Source organism: Vitis riparia, chromosome 7 (genome assembly GCF_004353265.1).
Source record: "Vitis riparia cultivar Riparia Gloire de Montpellier isolate 1030 chromosome 7, EGFV_Vit.rip_1.0, whole genome shotgun sequence".
Lineage (NCBI taxonomy): Eukaryota > Viridiplantae > Streptophyta > Magnoliopsida > Vitales > Vitaceae > Vitis > Vitis riparia.
Window position 1 is genome coordinate 17878405 of NC_048437.1, and position 26994 is coordinate 17905398.

At 36.3% G+C, this 26994-nt stretch overlaps 1 protein-coding gene across 3 annotated transcripts in view; it reads right to left on the minus strand.

Annotated features, from left to right (window-relative positions):
- Positions 1 to 8588, minus strand: part of LOC117918346 — a 65573-nt gene extending 56985 nt beyond the window's left edge. The window contains exons 1-6 of one of the 3 annotated variants that reach the window (XM_034834920.1): positions 8444 to 8588; positions 8089 to 8200; positions 7773 to 7891; positions 6467 to 6626; positions 6227 to 6365; positions 2912 to 3005 (exon numbers count right to left, since the gene is read on the minus strand). In XM_034834920.1, coding sequence (XP_034690811.1) covers positions 2912 to 3005; positions 6227 to 6365; positions 6467 to 6626; positions 7773 to 7891; positions 8089 to 8200; positions 8444 to 8492 — 673 coding nt within the window. In that variant the 5' untranslated portion in view covers positions 8493 to 8588. Of the gene's footprint in view, positions 1 to 2911; positions 3006 to 6226; positions 6366 to 6466; positions 6627 to 7772; positions 7892 to 8088; positions 8201 to 8431 lie in introns of all 3 variants that reach the window. The other 2 variants (XM_034834921.1, XM_034834919.1) reach the window with 2 other exon arrangements.
- Positions 8589 to 26994: the final 18406 nt, after the last annotated feature.

Below are 26994 nucleotides of genomic sequence, written 5' to 3' on the forward strand. Positions count from 1 at the left end.
TGACACCTAAATCTATAACTCATGAATTGGCAAAAGTTTCATCCAAGACTTTTAATCCAATGGAAATAGGAAACTTACCTAAAAGAGCCAATGAACAGATACTTGAAGGTTTCTCAACTAGTTGAATAGAAGACAAATGTGCTTACCCATTATCCCTCTGCTAGCCTCCATTGTAACCTCACTCTTTGCTAGATGTGGTTGGCTTGCCATGAAGTTTCCAACATTTCTCTCATGTATATTTAGCCTTTCGACAATAAGTGCACCATAAGTTATCCTTATTATCATTGAAGCCCTTAACCAATCAATCATTTTGTTATTAGCAGTGTTAACCTTCAGATCATTGCCCTTGTTAGCAACCATCATTAAGCCTTTCATATTCTAAGGTTCAAGCATGACACTTTTGCTTTCTTCTACTCAGGTAATAAAGATAGTACCATTCAAAGTTGGGAGCTCTATGCTAAGTATTTGAACTCTAACTTGGTCAAACTCAACATTGAGACCAACTAAGAAATCATAAATTCGATCCTTTTCAATATAATTTTTCAAAATTGTTGCATCCTCAAGATATTTTGTCTCAATGCATCAATAGTGATCAAGTTCTTGTCATAGATTTTTCAACATATTAACATACTTTGTGGCTATCTTGTTTCCCTACTTCCGTTGCTCCAATCTTAATTTTTATTTTGTACACTTAAGCTGCATCTAGTGCCTTCGAGTATGTCTGATGAACTACATCTCAGATGTCTTTAGCAGTTGTCATGGAGCATATATGTGCACTAATTTCAAGCATCATTAAGTTTGATCCAGTTCCCAAGAGATGACTTAATTTCTCTTTCCCTTCAGAAAGGTACAAACAAGTTATGACCATTTTAAATCTTTCTTCCCATTAAGCTTGTATACCATTTGAATATTCTGCAATTCTCAGACATTTTTCCTTCTTTCTTTCTTTTCCATTTTTTTTTTTTTTAGGGAAAATATAAAATAAGTCTTAAGTCAAAGGACTCACTAAAGATTACCCATAGAGCTTAGACAATCGCGTTCAAGCTCCCACTAGTATCATTGTGGGATAATGGTGGTTGTAGCGATGGTCGTAGTAGTGGTGTCGGAGGTCTGGCAATCTCGACGTTCACAGAAGTATGTCAGAGGTCTGGTACCCTTGATTTGCAACAATATCTACAATGCATATAGAAGGAAAAATCTTCGCTTACACCAATGGTGAGAAAGAGATTCAGTGTGAGGCAAAGACGTCATGTGTAAGGATCATTGTCGCTAGTAGAGAAAACAACGATGGTGCTATTTTTGTTTCACGATGAGTTTGCGATGATGCGAGGATGGAAGTCTGAGGTAAAGGGAAGGCCGACAACAAGGAAGATCTAAGGGCAACGGCAAGACTGAGACAAGGGGGCAATGGCAAGGGTTTTACTGAGGCCTCGAACTGGTTACGCGATTGATTTTTCTAAGGCTTTGTTTGCAATAATGGTGTGATGCAAACGAGAGGCAAATTCTTAAGGTCAACAATGAAGGTTGACTATGATCTCTAACTCAACAATGATGGCCAAAACAAAAAAATATCCTTCCCTCCCTAGATTCATGAGCATAGGGCTCTGATACCATGTAGAAAAAGAGAGATGGGAGGAATAAAAGGTATAAAATTCTTTTAATTGATATTCAGACTGTACAGAGACTCATATATATATATATACAAAAGGTCCTAGCACCAAAATTAGAAATTTTCCTAACCTAATTACATCATATCCCTTTGATTATGGATTACCTAATTCTTTACCTTATTACAAAATCATGGATTTCCTAATTTCATTCTTCCATAGGAAAAATAGAATCTTTCAAACCTTATATGGATTGACAGTATCAATTTTAGGAAGAGTTCAACCTCTTCTACCCTAGGGGTTCAAAAGAAATTTAAATAACCTCCTAATTGGACATCAGAACCCTATATGCAATAACATGCTTCCATTTCCTCTAAGTTCTGTCAAAATCCACCTCCTTTTTAGTAAGGTAAAATTTAACTTTGATAGTTATTATCTCAATTAATTCAGAAAGTTAGTGATAGGCAGCATTAATAGAGATGAAAAGCCAATGATCAAGGTTTTTTGACATTCTAGTTAGGGTGATGCAACAAAATCCAACATTTTGGAAGGTCTCAAAGAGGCAAAACATCTAAGTTGAGGTATATCATAGATGAGGGGGGCTTCAGCATTATAAGCAATTAACCCAGGACATCCACCAGGAATTTTTGAAGTATTCACACTTAACTAACAAAGTTCTAATCATTTCCACAGAAGTGATCTCTAGCTTTTCTCAGGCTCATATATCATGCAACGTGGATTGTGGAAACCAACTCTTTAGCTAAGAGACCAGCATCAATCCAAGAAAATGTCACTTCTATCCTCATGCATTTCTCTCTCTTATTGTAGCTCTTATCTGCAATCCTTATTTCTTTCCTCTGAAAAATTAGTTATCCTCTTTCTATGTTGCTCCATTTTATTTTGATGATAAAATATAATTTTTATTCTATTTTGGATTGAGGCATCTACATACATTGAAATTTCTCATGTTCACCAGTGAGTAGACTTATATTGCCCTCTTCACTTGTTCACTTTCTATTGAAGGTTACGAGTTTTAATTGGAAGAAAAGAAGCATTATTTATATGCTAATTGCAAAAAAGAAAGAAGAATTAGCTGTAGAATTAAAGTCTACAAAATATTAGGTCTTGTGAGTGTACACAAAAACCAACAAAATACAATGATATGAAAGAAGTTCCCATTCAAACAGGAAGTTATTAATTTCAAAATTAGATCTAAATCATGTCAAGAAATCAAATTCAGAAAAAGGTGAAGCTATATTGTTCACAGAGAAATCAAACATATCAAAAATGGAAAATAGGCATACCTTTATTAAGAGTTCCAACATCCACATCCTTCTCGTGGTAAATTAAAGGACTTCTAAACTCTTTAAATAAAATGTAACATGCCCCACCTGCCATCTAAATACATCCAGTAGAATATGTTTGAGAGGAAAATACATCAGGAGGATATCAATGTAAATTATTAACAAAACTATTAGCAGAATCTTTAATAACAGAAAACAGGGAACACAATGAATGACACAATACTTAGAAAGAAAAAACAACCCATCCAATTCTACCAGGAACACAGACAAACTAGATTGCCATCTGTGTGAATAGAGATATCCAGCAATATACTCCTGGGGAGAAAAAGGAAAAAGAGAAAGAAAGCAAAAAGGAAAGAGAGAGAGAGAGAGAGAGATCCAGCAACATCCCCATACTTTGGGAAGTTAAAATGTAATAATCAAGAATTCCCATATCTATAGGATATTTTACACTGAAGGGATAGGTATGTGCCTGAGTTATTTGGTTGCTGATATTCGCATCAAATCAGCAAAACAATCAAAATGACACTTCTCTACAATGAGTTCCTACATTATATTTCATATTGAAAAGAAAATTTACACACACATTCCTGACTACATAAATCAATAGACCATGTCAAGAGCTGTCCGAGATTCATGTTGCACCAGAAGTACACAGATAGAACCTCATGATTGCAACCTATTCCAGCCACTATCATATATCATAACCTCTTTGATGGTCACCCACAGAGTTGACTCAACTAATGAGCCACAAGAATCATCAATGCTAATAAAAGTTCAGCTCATGGCATTCTTGAATTTGCACATTAAAGAAATCCTTCTATCCATAACTTCCAGAATCAGAGAACTTAGTAACTGGTAATAACTTCCACCTTCAAAAAGTCATAGAGACACCAATAAATTTGACAGTTATCCAATCAATCTTGACGAGCTTACCCTAGCCAGCTCCAATTTCAGAGAAGATTCTTCTGACAGTGAAATGGGTAGCCAAAGAGCTCAATCAATTCCCCTCCATTCAAGGCCGGTGGCAACAGTTCTCATGGTGTGTACCTATTTCTGAAGCTGGATCTCCTCTCCTTCACCAATGTTGACCTCACCAAACTACACAACTATGAAAAAAACTTACTCAGATTCAATGAAGAATACCCTTTCCATCGGACAGAAAGGACTAACAGCATTACTCTAACCTCACAATCAAACCAAGTTTCTTTATGATCCTTCTTAGATTAAACCCTGGATTTTTTTTGTATGTGCAAATGCTCTAGACCAAGAACCTAATGAAAGGTCACCATTGCTATAATTAGTAAACAACATTGGAACACCCAACATATTAACTACCATGCCAAAGACTCCTTTGATAGCTGCAGAAAGATGGTTAGCCTAATAAGAAGAATCATCTAACAAGGTTGTGATTATGAACTCCAAGAAAATCAATCAATTACAATTCACCTAGGATGATGCCCTCTTTTGGCACTGAATAAGTTTGTTTCAACTTCCATCATTTTTTATCTTACCAAGATCTCAAAGTTGTGACGTCAACCATTTATGGGCATGTAATTCTTACCTAACCAGCACTATATCCCATAAAGCATGGCAAGCTGTACAGCCTTCTGCAAAAATATCCTCCTTAATTTAATATTTTACATACCAATCAAATAAAACCTATAAGCACTTCTCCATGCTACATACCCCCTTCTAAATTCATGGACAGCCTCCACTCTGGTCTCCCTCTCATTATAAAACAAACAGGCAAAAAAAAAAAGGAACAGACAACAGACAACAGGGTCAGGCTTAGATCTATTGGCATCGATCTTAATCATTGAGATGTTCCATACCATAATCAGTAGCAATGCTATCAGTTTATAACCAATGAGGATAGCTCCATTTCTCATAGGGCCACCTTAAAAGTTGTATCAGTATGACCTATCTCATCACTGCTTCAGCAAAGATATTGACGAATTCAGGACATCCTGAAATGAAGTGTGGTGTTGCATATTTAAACTAAAATGTCATTAACTTTTCAAACTATATAAAGAAAAGTTCCCCTAATTTTTTCAAAGTTTTGCATTATATAATAACGTATAAACATAAATTTTGTGTGCAGATTTTTTTGGGGATAGTATTTGCATCTATCATCAGTCACATGTTTGTTTTAACATGTTCATATCTTCAATGAAATTAGCCTGTCCATAAAGAATAAAATAACTTCTATGAAATCAGCCTTGTTGAGATTAATATGGACACTGTTCCTATTCTGAATGCCTCCAACTGGAATTAATCTCACTTCCTAATTTATTATTTTTCCTCACCGTTCAGCTTACCACCAGGCTCTCTTCTTTTGCTCTTTTTTTCTCAATGATGAACAAGGTAGATTGCATATACAAAAAGATCCTAAGATTTTTCCCACAAGAAAATGTTGACGTTAGCCATAATCCTTTTTCATGCCTCAAATAACTTCATATGAAATGACTCACTTTCTATTATTTTTGTCTTCATTTCACCGATCTCTGTAATCTCTCCTTTGCCTTTTTCCACAATGACAGACCAGATATATTGCATTAGACAAAGGGACCAAGATGGAAACTTACAACCAGCTATTATACAAGTGCAACCAATCAAGTCACACAACAAACTAGTATCATTTATAACAATCCAACAGAAAGACATTACACCAATGTTAGATTTTTAGGTGCTTTCATCTTTTTGGAGGGAAAACAGAAACACCAACATCAAACACAATGCCGTAAATATAAGATGACTTGTAACGCAATTCAGCTTTTTAATAGGCCTCAAAAAAAAAATAATTCAAAAGGCATTTTGACTTGAGAACCCTACCATGGCATTCAGTGGCACCCAAAAATAATAGGAAAAACTAAACCCCCTCATTCCAATAAAAATATCCAGTGACGTCAAGAAACTTGTGGACGAATATATCATATTTCAACAGAAACACACATACAGAATTGATTTCAGCTTACACTGGCACTGCACTAGAGAAGTGACTCATTCATTCATTTGTGCTCATGAGTACATCATTTCATAATCTCTTAGGCTCTTATACCTACCAACACTTGCGTGTAATACACATGTAAAAGCATCACCAGTGTGCATATTTTAAGGTTTCCTTAAAAGAACCATGTCTAACATGTAATCTCAATTAACCCACCATCTTCTTGAACAGCATAGTTAGAAAACAAAACTCATCTAAAACAAGTTAATGAGGAATGACTCTTTCATAGAATATAGAAATAACATTCAGCAAACACAAGTTTCGAGTACTGATTCCAAAAACTAAACCAAGGATTTGTATCTCACCTCAGAAAAATCCTTGTTGGACAATAAGATAGGAAATGTAATGTATTCCTTCATGATTATCTGAAGTAGATGACTTTTATCAGCACCCGAGAAACTTGAACAACCTGACAGGAAACCCATAACATGGAGAAGAGGATACCTGCAACAGAAAATTTAAATTTGCTTGGAGTCATCTACTCTTAAATTTAACTAATGCAAGTCCATAAGCATACCGACAGCAAATGCCCAATTCTGCTCTACCTCTGCTGAAGAGACTTTAGCTTTTCAAACATAACCACAGAGTCAAAGCCCAACATCAAAGAATCTTCACAAAACACACCAGCAAGAACTAAGAAGATTCGATCTCTCTTAGAGAAATTCTTGCTTTCCTCAACTTTATTCAACCAACAATGAGAAGGACCTGTAAATAATTTCTAAAGTTTAAAACAAAACAAAAAAGAAAGAGCTAAGGGAAAGCAAGCTACAATGAAATGATTAGGTCATAATCCAGGTTGTCCATCAAAGGCTCAAACAATTTATCCACATGCTGGTATGCAAACCAAGGGGTATTGGTGGCAGAGAGAGAGGTGGGGGACAGGGGGGGAGGGGCACATGTTCCCCTGCTCCCACTGTAGTTTTACCCCTGGATCATGAGTTAAAGAACCATTTCAAAAAGCCTCATAGCAAATATTGTGATAAGAAGGAGATTGTATTTCACTGATTAACAGCCTATTAGCATGTTCAAGCATGGATATGGCATTCCAATATATTGATGAAAGGCGATCAACACTGCTCCTTACCGCATCTTATTGTTAGTGAAAACAATTATATTATCTGTACTTAATATGTGTAATAACTAATGTAATAATTTATAAAGAAGAAGACTCACTTTCAAGTCAAATAACAAAAATGACCAAAATGATCTTCACACATTATGGAATGACATTAATGTAAGACTCTGTCCATATTTTAAATTTCAATACGCTTAGAACAATAATAGTACATTATAAAGCAAGAGAGACTACGATGCAGGAACAAAAAAATAACTAAAGTTTGGGAAGCATTCGATTGAATGGTGGCCCTTGAGGTTTGCCCAAGGGGCAAGCAGTTGTGGTGGTGATGAGGAGGTTTCAGCTTGGATTCCATGAAAAACAGAACTCAAGAATAGCAGTGAAGGAAATGAAAAGAATGCGATACACTAGCAAATGATTTAGCCTCTGAATTATTCTAAATAAGACCAAAGCTGATCAAAATGATCAAAACCTGATCTGCGCACCATACTCACAAAAGGCCAAATCTAATCTTCCGTCTGTTATGTAATTATAATATAATGGTGGTTTCAAACAACACTACTCATCTAGAGCATGAATGAGAGATAGAGAGATATCTCTCACAAATATTGCTTCATTGATGTAATTATTAATAGGAAAAACAACAATCATTCCCTTACATTATTAGAAGATGAAACAGAATCCCCTGAGTCTATTGATGAATTTAATAACATAATGCTTTCAAATTTAGTGTTCCCCTAAGCATGATTATTATTCTTTAGAAGTAAATTCAATACCTTCAAGTGAATCAAAAGCCCATTCAATGTAAGGCAAAATCTCAACTTCAGGGCAAGACTCATGCGATAACTCCGATATTGTTGAGAACCTGCAAGGGACTGTCATTGGAAACTTAGCCCTACAAAGAAAAGCTCCAAGATTGGAGGCAGTAAAAACCCAAACCAATTAGTAAGAAAAATCTAGCTTTCCAATAATCATAATAATAAAAAATAAAATGAATCATCCTATTTCAGTAAGAAATATACCATAGAATTGAAACTGAAATTATTTATACGAGCAATAATATAGAAACTGAAATTGAGATTCAATTTTCACCTGTAAGCTTGGCATCCTCTGTCCACAAGCCCACCATTAACTTTTTTCCATGCATGAGGCAAAGGAGTGGAAAATGGATTGATTGGCTGCCCTGATCGTTGATAATGAACACCTGATAAATAAATAAAAATAATAATAATTTTCTTTTCTTCCAAGGACCATGAAGAAGCCAAAATTCTAAATGCAAAAGAGATTTCTCAAACTTTCTGGACAAACAAACAACAAGTAGATTTTCAAGGAAAGTGGCATGGATTAATTGAAAATGAGAATGGAGGAGTTGGGAATGAAAGAGAAAGTAAAATGAAAGAAGAGAGACGAATAGGAGAGTGAGGGGAGGGTTAACCAGAGAAAATACAGGGCAAAACCCTAGGAATTTGCCTGAAGCGCCGTAACATGAGAGCCATTTCCAGAGACAGGCTCTGCTATGATGACCGGCGATGAGAAAACGGCGAAGGTGTCGCTGCCTAAGTCCCGGTGCAGGATGAACAGAAGCCCCTAAAACTCCAGCCGCCTATGATTTTTAGACAACTTTTCTCCGAAACATAAATAAATAAATAAATAAATAAATAATCATGAATTATTATAATAAGAAATAAGAAATAAAAATTAAAAGGCAGAAATTATCAATAAATTCAAATAAAATTTTTTAGAAAAGGGAAAAAAATATTTTTTATTTATTTGTTTGATTTAAGGGCCTGTTTGGCATGAAGGAATAGGTAATGGAAATGAATTTTTTGTTTTTATTTATATTTTTTGTGAATGGAAATGATTTTGGTGATTCTATTTATAATGTTTAGATGAACTTAAGAATTCGATATTGAAATGATTATTTGTTTTCATTAGAATGTTTGATAATAATAGGAATAAGATTGAAGAAGGAATAAATTGATAATAATACATTTCTACATAGTTTAAAATAGTTTGTTTATTTTCATTTTAAAAAAAATAAATTTTGAGAATTTTTTTTTGTTACTAAATAATAAGAATTAAAAAAAAAAGTCTTATTTCAGTATGAAAAAACATGATGCTTGATGAATTAAATTCAAAGGTAAAATAGTAATTTTAAACTATTTTATATTTTTTTATGGGATGAATGAATTATAATATCACTGTAGACCCCCCTCGGATAGAGGGGTTCTATTCTATTCTTTTTATTATGATTTTGTTGGCCACCTCGAGAAGGAGCTGTGGGCATCAAGACATCCAAAGAGGGGACTGGAAGTGAAAGAGAGTTGCTGATGAAGGAGCTGTCCTTCGGCAACCAAATAGGGGACTGGAAGTGAAAGAGAGTTGTTGATGAAGGACCTGTCCTTGGGTGGCTAGACGGGATGGAAAGCAGGAAGAAAAGAGTTGATGCATGAGTTGTTTCAAAAGGGGGGGACATAGTTGAGCGAAAAGGTGGCTAGTTGCAGAGAGGTAGGGGGATAGCTAGGAAAAGGGTAGATTTTTCTGAGGCGGAGAAAAAGGCTTTTTTTTTTTTTTTTAGGTTACGGGGAGAGGATTTAAAAGAAAAAAAAAAATTGAAGAGAGCGGGAGGGGGAGAAAAAAATGAAGGATCAGTTGATAAAATTTGAGAAGGAAAAGGAGATGCATGTTTTATTTCTAGAGAAGCCACCCTTCGCTTGAGGAGTGCTTTCCAGGTATGATTACTATAGCTTATCATCTTCTCATTTTTACACGGTTTGATTCCCATTCTCAACTATCTTTATGGATATCAATCTGTCGCTTCGACGTGGATAAGAAGAGTCATTTGGTTGTCATGGTTAAATTCAGTCTTCTATGTGCATAGCCTGTTCTCGAGTTTTCTTTGTTTTTCTTGATACAAGATTGATGCATGAGTTTGGTTTTTGAACTTGGTAAATGAAACTTGTGTTTATTTTCTCTATTGATCCCACTTGTTTTGAGCTCATGGATGCCACCTGAAGTGGAGCTCTATACTATCATGTATTACATGTTCTAGTATTTGTTTAATCCCCATAGTTCACCCTGGTTATTGTCTTGGCTATTAGCCCTGTATTTGTGTCGTGTTTGGTGGGTTGTTTGGTTTGGAATTTGATGAAAATAGATGGAGCTATGTTTGTGACAATCACTGCTGCTGTGGGGAATTCAGAGTCATGGCTCAATTAGAGAAGTTATGGATGGAAGAAGAGAGAAGAATGCAAAGACACCACCCATCAAACCCACCCTCCTCTCATTTCTATTATTTCTTTCACGTGCATGGAGCCCCATGTACACGACCACCCCAATCACCCCCCATGCTTGTTTAACCTATCTCCTCATGTCGTTCACCTCCCACCCGCTCGTTTTCATTATTTCCACGTGTATGTATCTCCATGCACATTCCACCACTCACCACCCATGGCCATCCTTCACCCGCCATGCCCGTTACCATATCCAACTCTCTATTTATCGCCCATTGCCACCATACCCATAGCATTATTCTTCAAATGCCCAAAACCCATTTCTCTCTCTACCATATACCGCCCTCCTCTCTCCACATTTTCATACCCATCTTTGCATTCCCATCACCACCATTCTCTCTCTGCTTTCCTTGTTCCCTGTTTCAGTCTCTTTTCTCTCTCTCTCTTTCTAAATTCATAGTCGGTCTCAACTGTTTAGCTCCAAAAATTCTCTTTGCTTCCTTTGACACTATAGTGTGGTGTTCTCTCAATTGATTTTCTCTGTAAATTCCAATTGCTTTTGGGTCTTTGAATCATTTCATGAGAAAATATTAAAACATGGGCATGAAGCAAAAAAAAAAAAAAAACATGCCGGAAGAACTAGAATGCACATTCGGTGGGGTATGGAATGGTAGAGGTTTATGAGTTTTTATGTTGCAAACTAAGGTTCTGGAAATGTAGCAAAAAGTCCACCTACAGTAGCTCGTTTCCAAACAATTAACATGCTGCATTCCTAGGTCTACCTAACATGCAACTTGGCAAATAGGTTTCCAAGTGGAGTTTTCCAAGGAAAATGATGTTGAGGCAGGCCATGCAAAGCCACTTTGGCATGCAATGGTCATGCCTCATCATTCTTTTGTTTTTTTATTCTTTTATTTGTAGGTCAAATCTAAAATGCTCAAAGATTCAATTTTCATTTATTTATTTATTTCTTTTAACTCCCATTTGTTTTTAGTTCTTCAAAGTCCCAATTCTTGAACGTAATTTTCAAGTTTTCATCCTCAAATAAGTTCTCCAATTTTCCAATTTTTGAATTCAATTTCCAATTTTATTTAATCATCATTATTTTCATCATTATTATTATTTTAATTTATTTTAATTCCATCTTTAAAATAATTCTTTAAAATTATGATTCCCAATTTAATTCTCAATTTCTAAAATTCTAATTTTTACATTTATTTATTTAATCATTATTATTATTATTTTACTTATTTATTTTTTAAGTTCCATCTTTCAATAATTCTCCCAATATTCCAATTTCCAAATTTAATCTCCAATTTTCAAAATTCCAATTTTCACATTTATCTATTTAATCATTATTATTTTTGTTATTATTATTTTGTTTATTTATTTTTAAAATTCCATCTTTAAATAATTCATCAAAATTCCAATCTCCAAATTTAATTTCTAATTTCCAAATTTCCATTTTTCACATTTATTTATTTAATCATTATTAATTTCGTTATTATTATTATTTTATTTAATTATTTATTTTTAAAATTTTCATCTTCAAATAATTTTTCAAAATTCCAATTTTCAAAGCTTTCGTTTTTAAATAATTTCCATAATTTAATCTTCAAAACTCCAATTATCAAATAATTTGCTAATTTCTTTCAAATTTAATTTCCAAAGTTCCAATTCTTTAATTTAATTTTCAAAACTCTAATTCTCAAAGGATTTTCAAATTCTAATTTCTTTTAAATTTAATTTCCAAAATTCCAATTCTTAAATTTAATTTTCAAAACTCCAATTCTCAAATAATTTCCAAAATTCTAATTTCTTTCAAATTTAGTTTACAAAATTCCAATTCTCAAATTTAATTCCCAAGACTCCAATTTTCAAATAAATCCCAAAAATCCAGTTTTCTCTCGAATAGTTTTAATTCCACTACCAATTGTCAAATATTTCTTTAATTCTATCACTTTTCATCTTTCCTTAAGGTTCAAGGTCACCAAAAATCCCGTTTTTAATAAACTTTTTGCTTTTTTCTTTTAGGCAAGTGCTTTCATAAATTTTCTTTGATTTTAAAATATTTTTTTTTTGTTTCTCTTAATTTTAAATAAGCAAGAAGACAATTTTCATAATTCCAAAATAATGGAATTTATGAGATTAATTCATGCAAGATCAATTGAACTTTGGTGGGGGCCCTACATGTAAGATTTTTCTTCTGATCGTCAACTGTTATGCTTAATGAATATTGTCTGATCTTTGTCTTACATTATGCGTGATATATTTTGTATTTGTTATTGTGCACTAACTCTATTTCATGATAGCGCTTTGTTACTTGCAGCTAAGGTACGCTCTTGCTTTCGCTTTGTTCATTTATTCATTATCATGACTTGTTTCTGATTTGTGATCACTTTGGAATCCATTGATTTCCTTCCTAATTGTCACGCTTACTTCATCTTATTAGTAGAGACTCGTTTTTAGGGATTTAGAGCGGTGCTATGGTCTTTACCGTACTTTCCCGATAAGTAACCTGACTCCTGAACACAGACTTGGTTTTTTTCACACACCTGTTTTCTCTTAAAGAGTCACATTTAGGGTTTTTCTTTCTTATTTTGTTTTCCCTTTTAAAAATAAAACAAAAATAAGTGGCGATTCCAAGTCATTTTCTAAAAAAATAAATCATCTTTCAAATAAAAAGGTGAGCTCGCCATCAAGTGGGAATGCATTGAGCTGAAATGCGGGGTCCATAATCACCTACTTGCAATGAATTGAAATCTCACTTATAAGTGGGATTTGATTTCTATCGGAATCATTTTTTTATTTCATTCTTATTTTCATAAAATTTATCTAAATATGAAAATAAGGGATGAAAAAAAATAAGATGTTTATTATCACTTCTCATTCTCTCATATCAAACACCCTCTAAGAATAAATTAAATGATTCGATTTTTAGATTACTTCTTTGACTAACATTACACAGTAACAAATTCAACAAAATGTCTTAAGACTTGTCATTTATATATAAAAAAATACAAATAATTCTAATTAATTTCCATATGTTGAAAATTGAGAGCAATGAATAATATTCATATTAATATTCACTAATATAAATTCATATATAGAATCAAAATTATTTTCTTATTAAATAATTTTTATTTAAATATATTGACTCAAATTTTTTATCAAAATCATTTACTAATTACTAGTTTTTACTAACCTCAAATTGTTATTAATCAAAATTACCAAATTGTTATCTCTTGGTTTATCTCATTCCATTAACATAAGCTATATTTTTTATTCATCATAAATTAATTTTTTCTTGGATTATTCATCTTCTTCTAAACTTAACTCTAATCTCATTACAAACTTATCCCAATTTCTATTTGTCAAATCTAAGTGACCCAAATTTATCTAATAATAAAAATATAAAATAAAAATCATTTACTAATTACTAGTTTTGATTAACCTCAAATTATGATGATGATTGTAATTATAATTATTGCTATTATTATTATGATTATTGTTGTTGTTGTTTGATGATGATTACAATTATAATAATAATTATTATTATTATAATTATTGTTTTATTATTATTGTTGTCATTGTTGTCGTCGTCGTCGTTATCATTGTCATCTTTACTTCCTACAGAGTAGCCAACTGTTTTATGTTAATCGACATTCTTCCTTAATTTAGTTTTGTTGTTGTTGTCATCATTATCATCTTTACTTCCAATGAGGTTTGTTATTGTTGTTGTTGTCGTCATCATCATTGTCATCTTTACTTCCTACGGGGTAACCAACTATTTCATGTTAATCAACATTCTTCTTTAATTTAGTTTTGTTGTTGTTGTCATCATTATCATCTTTACTTCCAACGGAGTAACTTCTTGTTGTTGTCGTCGTCGTCGTCGTCATCATTGTCATATTTACTTTCTATGAGGTAACTAACTGTTTCATGTTAACCGACATTCTTCCTTAATTTAGTTTTGTTCACTACAAAAAATAGGTTTTTAATGACGAATCTTTAGTCACGGCCACAAATTTCTTGACCAAAGATATTATTTTGTCACGACCAGAGTAAAATTGTGACTATATGTGTTAATCAAGGATGGTAAAAAAAAAAAAAACATGTTTAGTCACAGAGATTTTATGAACCGTCACCAAAAGGATTGATGAGAGGGTATTTTAGTGACGGATTTATTTGAATCCGTGACTATTTGTAAATTTAGGGAGGGAAATTTTGGCGCCAATACTTTTAGTCACGGTAATTTTATCATTCGTGACCAAAAGTGTAACAAATGATGTTTTAGTCACGATTTTTTGTGAAACCGTCACTATATATATATTTTTGTGAATTTTAGTCACGGTATTGATTGACCGTGATTGTATGGGAACTTATAGTCACAAATTTCACATTGACCGTGACCAAATACATAGAGAAATATTTTGAACCTATGGTCACGGGGTTCACACAATCGTGACCAAAGTCTATTATTTATTTTAAACCATTTTGGGTTACCTATTATAATTTTTTAGATAATATTATATATATATATATATAATATATATATATATATATATATATATATCATATAAATTATTATTAATAGTAATAATAATAGTTCTTATTAATTTTTCCTTAGTTAAAATTATTTAATTTCCTTGTTATGATTAATGTTTTAATGAGAAGTAAAATAAAGTTTAATATTTTAGTTTAAAAATATGATGGTTCAATTTGATATTATTTGATAAAAAATTTAAATGCAAGTGACATTTACTCCACAAGTCTATGAGTTTAGCTTTAAAAAACCAAAGCCAAAATATTAACTTAGTCTGAGAAGGTGGGGGAGGAGGAGGGGCCTAATCTCTACTTAGCTGCATTTGACCTAACTTTTTGATTGGAAATGTAGAGGATAATATTGTTTATTGAGTGAATCCCCCCGTGGCCCATTTCTTTCCCATTAAATAAAATTGCCATGTTTTGGTGAACCGAACGACCCAATGCCAAAATAAATATTATTATTATTATTATTATTTGCTTTATTTTCCAATCTAGGTAAACTTCGGCCACCTCACCTACCCTTTAACTTTAATCCCTTCAAGCAAATTGTAGCATAGCCCTTAACTCCGACCCTTCATCAATTACCGGATTTTTTATAAGAGTATGGCAGTTTTTAAAAATAATGCCTAAATTATCGTGGTAAAAAAAATAATTCCAAATCTATTTAGTTTTATCCAACGAGGAGAGAGAAGAAATTTGTAAGTGAGAAATCGTCTCTTCAACAGACGATTTTCACAACAAAAAAAAAGTGAGAAATTCTCACTTAAAAAAAAAAAAAACAAACCTTTAATTTTTTTTTTCATTCTTTATTCTATTTATACAATAATTCGATTATTATAAATATATATTATAAAATTAATTAATTTTATTTACTAAATTTAATTTATAAATAATATACTAAATTTAATATAAGATAAATAATATTTATATATTATTTTTTTCTTTCACTTTGGAATTAAAAAAAAAACTTGTGGACCCCGCATTTCGGCTCAATGCGTTTCCCACTCGATGGCGAGCTCGATTTTTATTTTTGAAAAATTGATTTTATTTGATTAAGAAAATGACTTGGAGTCGCCACTTATTTTTGTTTTATTTTAAAAGGGTAAACAAAATAAGAAAGAAAAACCCTAAGTGTGACTCCTTATTTTGGAAAAGGCGATCTGCGAAAAACTGGATCGGGTTCGGGAGTCAGGTTACTTATCGGGAAGGTACGGTAAAGACCGTAGCACCCCTCTAAGTCCCTAAAGTCGGGTCTCTACTAATAAAATGAAGCTGACGTGGCAATTGATGAATGAACCTACGAATACCTTAAATGATCATGCACGTATGAGAATCCGAACAAGTATAAGGAGTGACCGTGGGGCGAGTAAATACGTACCTGGGTGGTGAATCAATATGCGCTATCAAGAAATGAGGTTAGTGCACAATTAAGGAATAATTTCGAGCATGTCATAGAGCAAAATAAAATCGATCATGCATGGCAATTAAATCAAACAAACAATCAATCAATCATAAGGAAATCACATATGTTGGGCCCCACCAAAGCCCGATTTATATTGCATGAATAATATCACGAATCCCATTATTTCGGAATTATGAAGATTCATCATTCTTGCTTGTGTAAAAATTAAAAGAAATAGAACATTATTTAAAAATCGGAGTGGAATTAAAACTATTTGAGTGAAAACTGGATTCTTGGAATTTGTTTGAAAATCAGGGGTCTAAGGAATTAAATTTAAGATTAGAGCACCGGTAATTAAGAGGAAATTTGTCAGAGAAAATAAGAAATGAACTTTAGGGAATTAAACTGCAAGGATATGGATTTTGAAAGTTGAATTTGTAATAACAATAATAATAAGGAATGAACTTTGGGAAATTGAACTGCGAGAATATAGATTTTTAATAATAATAACAATAATAATAATAATAATAATAATAATAATAATAATAATAACAATAAATGATAATAATAATATGGACAAACAAAAGGGATTAAAAGAACTCTGGAATTAGAAGGGCCTAGGGTGAGAAGGGCTATGGAAATGGGCTTGGGGCATTTAGAAACGAATTGGGCTTTGGGATTAATGATAATAATAACAATAAGGTTTTGAAATAGTAATGATAATAATAATAATAAGATTTTGAAATAATAATAATAATAATAATGATAACACGATTTTGAAAGTTGAATTAATAATAATAATGATAATAATATTTTAAAAAGTTGAATTAATAATAATAATAATAATAATAATAATAATAATAATAATAATAAAATTTTAAAAGTTGAATTAAAGATGATAATCATAATAATAATAATCATAATAATAAGATTTTGAAAATTGAATTAATATCAATAATAATAGCAAGATTTTGAAAGTTAGATTAATAATAATAATAATAATAACAATAATAAGATTTGGAAAATTGGATTAATAATAATAATCATGACAATGATAATAATAATAATAATAATAGTTAATAGTAATAAAAATAATAATAATAGTTAATAATAACAATAATAGTAGATAATATTAAGGGTTGGAAATGGACTTTGAGGGTTTTGAATGGGTATGGGCCAACTTAAGATGGGTGAACAAATCAATTGAAGTGAACATGGGCTTGGAATGGGCATGGGCCAACTTAAAATGAGAGAACAAATCAACTTGAAGTGAGCATGGGCTTGGAAATGGGCATGGGCCAACTTAAAATGAGAGAACAAAACAAGGGGCCTTTAAGAATGGGCCTAAGGGGAAGAAGGCCTTCAAAGGACGTCCATGGGCCTTGGGTTTGTCCAATCCATTGTGCAAGAAAGTAAGTTTAGTGGGCTTTGGAAGTGGGCCAAGAAAGGTGGCCATGCAAAGGTGGGTTGATGGGTATTTGGAAAATGGGTATGTGGTGTAGAGAGATAACCGGGTAGGGAGTAGAAAGTGAGTGAGTTAGTGAGAAAATGAGGGTTTGGTAGTGGTGGTGGTGTTAGAGAGAGAAAACAGTGCATGAAGGGTATGTGGTGTAGAGAGAGAAAGGTGGTAAGAAGAAGAAAAATGGGTAAGTGGAGGATAGTTATGCATGGGAGGGTGGTGATATACATGAGGGCATGGAGGATACGGGTATGGAGGTTAGCATGGGTATGTGTTGATGAATGGCAGCCATGGGGGGTGGCCATGCATGCACGATTCCCATGCATGTAGGTGGGTGGCTTTGGGATTCCTATGGAGATGAGCATGGCATGGGTATGGTGGGCAGCCGGGTATGAAAAATGGATGGTTTGCATGGGTATGAGGGATAGGTTAATGAAAGAATGGGTAAAGTGGGTGTGAGAGGGTGGTGATATGCATGGTTCCATGCATGGCTTCATGCATGTGGATAGGAAGTGGGCATGAAGAAACGTGGTATAGAGAGAGAAAGGTGGTAAGAAAGGATGGGTAAGGTGGGCATAGAAGGGTGGTGGCATGCATGATTCCATGCATGGCTTCATGCATGTGGATAGGAAGTGGGCATGAAGAAACGTGGTGTAGAGAGAGAAAGGTGGTAAGAAAGGATGGGTAAGGTGGGCATAGAAGGGTGGTGGCATGCATGGTTCCATGCATGGCTTCATGCACGTGGATAGGAAGGAAAATGGGTATGAAACAATGGGTTTGATGGCTATGGGTGCATGCATGGGATGAGTGATATGGAATAGGTGGACGGGAGGTTAATAGTGGAGGATGATGAATGGTGATGTAGGAAATAAGTGATGAATGATAGGTATGGGTAGCATGAAAGATGAGAAATGGGTATGGTGGTGTTTGGAGTGCATGGAGATGAGATGTGGGCATTGAAATGACGGTCAGGTCTGCATGAGGATAGATGGGTATTAATTCGTGAGAGGATGGGTATGAAATATTAGAGAGAGAAAGTTGGGTATGAAGAAAATGGGATGGAAGGATGGCCGGGTTTGCATGATTCTCACGCGCATGGGCGAGTGAATTTGGAGCTTCAAGAGAGGCTTCGGATGAGTTTTGGGCACACAAGATGGGAAGATGAGGTTTAGACATGAATCAGGTGGATAAGGGTAGCAAAACGGTTCAAACAAGACAACAACAATTAACATCTCCACATAGAGCAAAATGAAGCAACAAAACTTCTCCGGGTTAAAATCAATACTAAGAGAGATAATGAATGAAACGATCAGCAAGCATATGAAGAAACCATAAATTGATGCTACTCAGATATAACTCCTGTTATTCCTAAACAAGCATAAAAGCGGAACCGAACAACTCCAGGAGAAAGAGAAAACAGTAGTGGTAAAAATAAAGCAAATGATACATGATGAGCTTACCTGGATGCCCCCTCGAGCAAAAATATTTGGATCTCACAAAACCTCCACCTCTGTTGAGCCTCCTCTCCGAGAAAGGAAACTCCTCTAGCCTGCGTCTCTCCCCCCGAGCTCCTAGAACTCCCCTCCTTCTTTTCTTTTTCTCTTTTCTTTTTCTCTCTTCTTTTTCTCTCTCCCCAGATCCAGAAAACTCGCACCTGCTCTCCTGTTTTAGCAGTCAATAGCATGGCCTCCTTCATCAGCAGCATGGCGTCTCTGCTCCTCTCCATCTGCATGTCTCATGCAGACGACATCCCATCTCTCTCCTGGGGGTCCCCTACCCCTTCTAATAATATAATGAAAATTCAAAAAAACAAACCCCCGGGTCCTCACCACCAAAGGGGGTCTACAAATATGCCCCTCTTCGGTAGAGCTCATGAGTGTAAGGAATGTGAATACTGGAGTGAAAAGCAAGTGTGAGTAATGAGTGGAATGAAGTGAACTCTACCGAAGAACCAAGGAGACCCCCATAGGGACACTAGCGAAGCATGAACTCACTCAAGCCAAGGGACGAACACAGAAGCTTTAATCCTAAGGGAAAAAGAAGCCTCAAAATGTCTCTGAAGCCACACTGAGGACCCAGGCTCCCTCCGAGAATGTCTCCAGAAGTGACCCGAAGATCGATGTCAAAGATGAGTAACGGTCGAACCATCTTGGAGTACAGACAAGAACGTGTCTAAAGGAAACTGCCCTACGTGGACCACGAGACGAATATGCGATAAGCATAGGGTAACAAAGCGAGGAAAACCGAGGACGAATGCAAAACCATGAAGGTGAGACGTGCAATGCCAATGAATATGAATGCTAGGAGCTGTGACTCTGAATGACGAGACTAACTCTAAACACCAAACTGAGAAAATAATAACTCTGGAAGCCAAACCAAAAAGCTAACTCTAAACGCTAAACTAGAAGGCCCATAAGTGAAGACCTACGGTGGTGATACAATAAAAATGCCCATAGATGCCAATCTATGATGGTGATAACTGAAACAAATGCTCATAGATGAAAATCTATGATGGTGAATCTGAAATGCCCATAGATAGCTGATCTATGGTGGTGATAAAACTGATCAAAGCCCAAGGATGAAAATCCATGGTGGTGATATAACTAAACAAAGCTCACAGACGAAAGTCTATGGTGGTGATAATGGATCAAAGCCCATAGATGAAAATCCATGGTGGTGAAATCTGAAACAAATGCTCATAGATGAAAATCTATGATGGTGAAAAACTGATCAAAGCCCATAGATGAAAATCTATGGTGGTGATAGTCTCAAAGGCCCAAGAATGAAAATCCATGGTGGTGAAATAACTAAAATGCCCATAGATGCCCGATCTATGGTGGTGATAATCTTGAAGGCCCAAGGATGAAAATCCATGGTGGTGAAATTTGAAATGCCCATAGATGCCCGATCTATGGTGGTGATAATCTGAAATGCCCATAGATGAAAATCTATGGTGGTGAAATCTGAAACAAATGCTCATAGATGAAAATCTATGATGGTGAAAAACTGATCAAAGCCCATAGATGAAAATCTATGGTGGTGATAATCTCAAAAGCCCAAGGATGAAAATCCATGGTGGTGAAATAACTGAAATGCCCATAGATGCCCGATCTATGGTGGTGATAATCTTGAAAGCCCAAGGATGAAAATCCATGGTGGTGAAATAACTAAAATGCCCATAGATGCCCGATCTATGGTGGTGATAATCTTGAAGGCCCAAGGATGAAAATCCATGGTGGTGAAATTTGAAATGCCCATAGATGCCCGATCTATGGTGGTGATAATCTGAAATGCCCATAGATGCCCGATCTATGGTGGTGAAATCTGAAACAAATGCTCATAGATGAAAATCTATGATGGTGAAAAACTTATCAAAGCCCATAGATGAAAATCTATGGTGGTGATAATCTCAAAAGCCCAAGGATGAAAATCCATGGTGGTGAAATAACTGAAATGCCCATAGATGCCCGATCTATGGTGGTGATAATCTTGAAAGCCCAAGGATGAAAATCCATGATGGTGAATATGAAACAAAGGGGATGCCCTAAACAAACTGACGGTAGGGGGATGCCCTAAACAAACTGAAAAATAGGGGGATGCCCTAAACAAACTGAAAATAGGGGGACGCCCTAAACAAACTGAAAATAGGGGGACACCCTAAACAAACTGAAAATAGGGGGATGCCATAAGGGATAACTCGTAAAGATCGACAAATGGGTCTGACAACCATGAAATCAAAACGAGACACGGTAAACCCAAAGAGAGGGGGTATGCCCCAGTAGAAAAGCACTAAAGGGGGTATGCCCCAGTGTGACGACTCGCAAAGATCAAGAAATAGATCGAGTAGTGAGAAAATCCACAAAATATCTAATGAACTGAAGGATGGGGGTATGCCCCAGTGTAAGATAGTAACCAACATAAGATAGAATGTCACCAAACAAGACACTCTGGGATATGCTCAATGATGATGCAATGAACAGGATATACATAGCCTCAATGAACAAACGCTAAAACAAGACCAAACATCACCAAAACTATGCTGACAAAGCAAAACCAAAATAAGGGATCAAACAAATGCTGACCAAAACCCTAAGTCTGAAATGTAAACAAATCAAGACACAATATGGCAACTATCAATATGAGTACATCATCACAAATATATCAATAATCTAACAGGTCCTACCATCACGGAAGATGTTGAACCTAATGCCCAAAGGCATGTGAAAACTCAACCAGAAAGCTCGAGACTAGTCTGCATCTTCCTCTGATCAAGAGAAGAGGATAAAGTCAGGTAAGATGATGAAATATGTAAGCTCAAAAGGTGTAAGGCTCTAATAAGATGGGTGTAGGTATAACGGTGTCCAATGTAGGATGTATGGGTGCGTAACAAAGATAAGTGAATATCCAAATCAAACTAGGTACGCTGAGAAGACTGAGCCCAGGGTGTCAATGACTCCATGATCCATCGAAAGCAGCAATCATAAACACGAAATGGAGTCTCAATGTCAAAATCAGCAAGGTGGCCATGCCCTAGTGTGAATGCATCATCTCAGAATGGGTAAACTCTCAGTGCAGAATGATCTCCGGAAAGTAAGTGTCCGGCATAAATTGTCATCTCACAAAATCATCATCGATGAGTGGGCCATGCCCCAGTGTAAGCATCCCCAAATCAAACATCGATGAGAGGGCTATGCCCCAGTGTAAGCATCTCCAAATCAAACATCCATGAGAAAAGCATAACCAATCATGCATCATCTGATCCAAAATGAATATCCGCTCCTCAAAGTCATCGTGGTAATGTGAAGAGAGTATCTGACCTCCTCTAAAGAAAGAGCATGTCCCAATGTGAACTTGTGTCTCTAAGATCAACCGCCAATGAAAGGGTTATGCCCCAGTATAGGGCAAACCCTAAAATGACTAAACTCCGCTACATGCTCTCATAAGTGTCTGTGTCCTGATCCAATCATCTGGAAAATCTGTCAACAATGATGAGAGGGCTACGCTCCCGTGATCACATCAAAGAAAGCATCCGGTCATATCTCGTACTCCAGTGTGAAATGAATCTAATCGCCTCCAAGGAACAACTATGCCTAAAAACCATCATCGACCGAAAGGGGTATGCCCTTGTGTAAAATACACCAAATGAAATGCGCCAATCCTGTCTCATGCTCCAATGTGAAAAAGGACATCTGATATCCCCCGAGGAATGGACATGACTCAAAAATCCGTCATCGACTGAGAAGAGTATGCCTCGACATAATGGTCATCCGATAATAAAACTCTCTGAGATGGTATGCCCCAATGTAAGGCCATACCATAACTCCTGGTCCATCACAATCAGAATGCTCCCGAATCAATCCCAGATATCTCTCACATAAGAGCTATCAAACACGATGCATGATGAGTCAAAAGAACCAGATGAGCTCAGATCACCCGTCATCGAATGCGCGATCCCAGTCATCCACATGTACAACTGAATCAGACCTATAGATCAAAGGGGTGTCTCTCAGAAGAAAAGCATGATGACATCGAAGCGTCGCGAGGTGTAGGCCTAACTGGGTAACTCCCGAGAGGCTCCACGGAGGAAACATCGTGTCAATGTGTATCTCGTAAGTGGGGATGAGCGTGCAACTCCATGAAGAGCCATAAATCTCAATCGAAAAGGAAATATGCCCCAGTATGGGCATCGAACGCGACAGGCCCGAAGAACAACATGACATGAAGTCATCTATCGTCGAACATGTAATACTGGTCATCCGAATCCATAACTGAATCATGCACATATATCCAAGATGACCTCCCAGATGGAGAGGCATGATGGCATCCAAGCGTCAAGAAGTGCGGAACTAGCTGGATGGATCTCGGGGACTCTGTAAGGTAACGGTCATGTCCACGTCTCAGTGAGCATCCAGTAAGTGATGATGATCGTGCAAGTCTGTGAGGATCCATGAACCTCCAAATGAAATGGGATATGCCCCAGTGTGGCACCAGAGGTATGATAGGTCAAAAATCAGGTGACACCAAATCAATCATCGTCAAACTCACGATCCCGGTGATCCGAACACAACTGAATCAGTCCTACACATCAGAGAGGTGACTCCCAGAAGAAGAAGCATGACAATATCTAAATATCAACCAGATCTCAATCACCTGTCCAAGTAGAGGCTGCCGAAGACGACATCTGATTCCATGGCCTCAGGGTGGTCTTAAGACACGGGACGTAACGTAGGCCAAGGTGATAGGGTGATAGAAACGAAAGGAAACTAGGCTCAAATACCCAATGATCAAAACTCATGCCCTCATATATGAAATGCAACATGTATAGTGAATCCTATGAGCCATGGACCTGAGGATGCCTAACGTGAATATGACGTCGATAAGGAGACAAATGAAGCAACATGAACTGATAGTGGTATATGTAATGATGATGCGAAATGAGTATCGAACCCGAGATGGGTCGCTGTAAGGAGGAAATAAGATGTGAAGGGAATGAGATGAATCACAAGCAACGATAAAAGCGACAGCGAAACAATGAATTTGTGAAGAAAGGTGGTGATCAACTCAGATCAAACATGAAGTGAAGTCACATCAATAATGAATGTAATGATGGAAAGGACAATGACTCGGAGTCCTTAGGAGAAGGTCACTCATCTCTCTCACAAATAGATATGATGAAACAATACAAACAACATGGGATCTCAGAGAGCTCACATACGAACTCCCAATAACGAACATACTCGATAAAAATGACCCCCAGACATCAATATACATACTCAATGATAAAAAATAATACACACCTGAGTTTTTTTTTTTTTTTCAATTTTTTTTTTTTACATATATACAAACACGCGTACCCTGAACATGAACAAATGAACCCCAAAGATGATATCAATAACAAATGGACACACTCCCAAGTGATAAGGTAACAAACAAAACTCTCTCTAACGAGATGACCTTCTCAAACTAAGGATCTCTAAACCAGTGTCCGTGAGATAGATGGTGGAAATGATGTGACTATCCTCCATGTGATGAACTGAGGGGGATCACTACTCAGGGTGAAGAGAAATATGAAACAAACAAGTAGTGGATATGATAAGGAAGAAGCGACGAGGAACACAACCAACAAGATGAGATGAAAATGCAGAGGTGCGGCGATAGGGAAAGATAATGAGAAAAAACATGCTCTTAGGTCCAAGGCTCATGAAAATACCAAACAATGCATGCATACATTAAAGGGCCCCTATCTCGGTGTGAAAATGTGAGCAAGGCGATAAGAAAGAAAGACTATAATACACATGCGAGGCTCAATGGGCTAGCAACGGACTATGTATCACAAAGGAATAACAAGGTAATGGCTAACCGAAATGATGGCCACCCATCCTGCGACCATGGTCTCAAACATAATACCTCTTTAGCTGATCCACATTGGTTGGCTCTAAGAATCGGTTTCCATCTAGATCCATCAACCATGCAGCGCCCTCTGGGGTCAACTCCCTGATGAAATAAGGTCCGCTTCAGTTGGGTCTGAACTTCCCTCTAGGATCATGTATCAACCGTACTCCGAATGCTCCATAATAACCTCAAAGATGGTTCTCTCAAAGTAAAGTGAATGGTGATCTCATCAGGCACGACTGCCCATCATAAGCCAACTCTCATCATACAATATCAACCTCTGTACTCACGGAGAAATAAGTGACAGTCTCATCAAGCGATCGACCAATCCTCACATCGTAAGCCACCGAAAGGTCATAAGCCATCCATTCGTCATGCAAGATCAACCCTGGGCTCAAACTCCTCACACTCTACTTGTCGAATCAGAGAGGGGATATGAAAAGCTAGGAAAGTCGATGATGGAAAGGTCATATAATGGTCTCAATGGTGATGTTGTGCAAAGCTCACAATGGATGGATGTAGGTCAAAACAAGAGTCAAGGTGTGGGAAGTGAGCAAGGTATGACTCTGATCATAAGAAGATGTGTCACAGTCTCAAACTCCCTAGGTCAAATCTCTGATCCTAGGCCAATAGGCTCAATATCCTCCATGATAGGTCAAGCCTCAATACCACAACGTGCAAATGAAGAGATGCCTCAAGTCAAAAGTACAAATCATAGTATCACAAAACACAAACACATGTCCATAAAAGAAAATGCATCCAATGGGATAATCCGATGAGTACATCATGCAAAAAGAAAGATAACAAAGACAATACTCAAGAAATCGAGTTATAGTCTCTAAAAGTCACAAGTAAGACAAGACTAAACAAACAAAAACAAAAACAGTGACTGGTCCTGTCGTCACATCTCTGGCCACAGAAGGAACAAAATCTGAGTGCCACTGTACCAAGGCAAGCCAATCATGAGTCAATCGCCCAAATCAATAAGATCAGGGACTGCTGGTGGAGGGGAGTCTACATGCATGGCCTGAGCTGAGGTAGGAATAGGAAACATATCAGACTGAGGATGCCCAAACGTCCCAGAATCAATAATGTCCTGTATGGCATGTCGTAGAGCAGTGCAACGATCAGTGTGATGTCCTGCCGATTGATGGTACATACAGTATAAATCAAGCCGAAACTGCGGAGGCACAGGATCCGGAAGTACCCTAGGAGCCAGAGGAGCCAAAAATCCCATGGCTTGGAACGTCTCAAAGACTCTACTCAGGGGTGTGCTCAGATCTGAAAAATGTCTCCGACATCATTGACGAGGGTGAAATCGCTCCTGAGGAACTGTAATGACCGGAGGGCCGCGAAGCCAGGATGGAGGTCGTGTCGACGTAGCCAATGAAATGGATGAGGAATGCTGCTGGAGCACACTGAATGTGGGCGAGGCCGTGGATGTGAGGCACCCAAAGCAACAAGTGCCGGTGAAGTCGAGTGTGGCAATGAAGGCGTCGCTACTCCTGGAACTCCTCTCGATGACGATGGATACTCGATAAAATAAACTCAATCCTCTCAACCCTCCGTGTCAAGTCCACCATCATCTCATAAAGAGTAGTAAGAGTAATGGGTACGATCTTGTCCGACATGGTGAACCTCAACTGAAGAAGTCTAATCTCAATGTGCTCTGTATCACAATCATCATACCATCAATATCTGCTCAGGGACCAGTCACGACACTAAAACTGTCCAAGACTCTAAAACAAACACACGCAAGAGACTAAAACAAAGAAACACAAGATGCTACCCAAGATAACAACACACAAAATGCATGATACGAAACAATGATAATAATAAAAAGAAGATGGAAACAAATACCCAAGAAAGCAACAATATCACTAAGTGAAATGAGAGTACATCATGCAAAATAATAAGACAATAAGGTCTACTCTCGAAACACAGGGTACGAACACGAATCACTA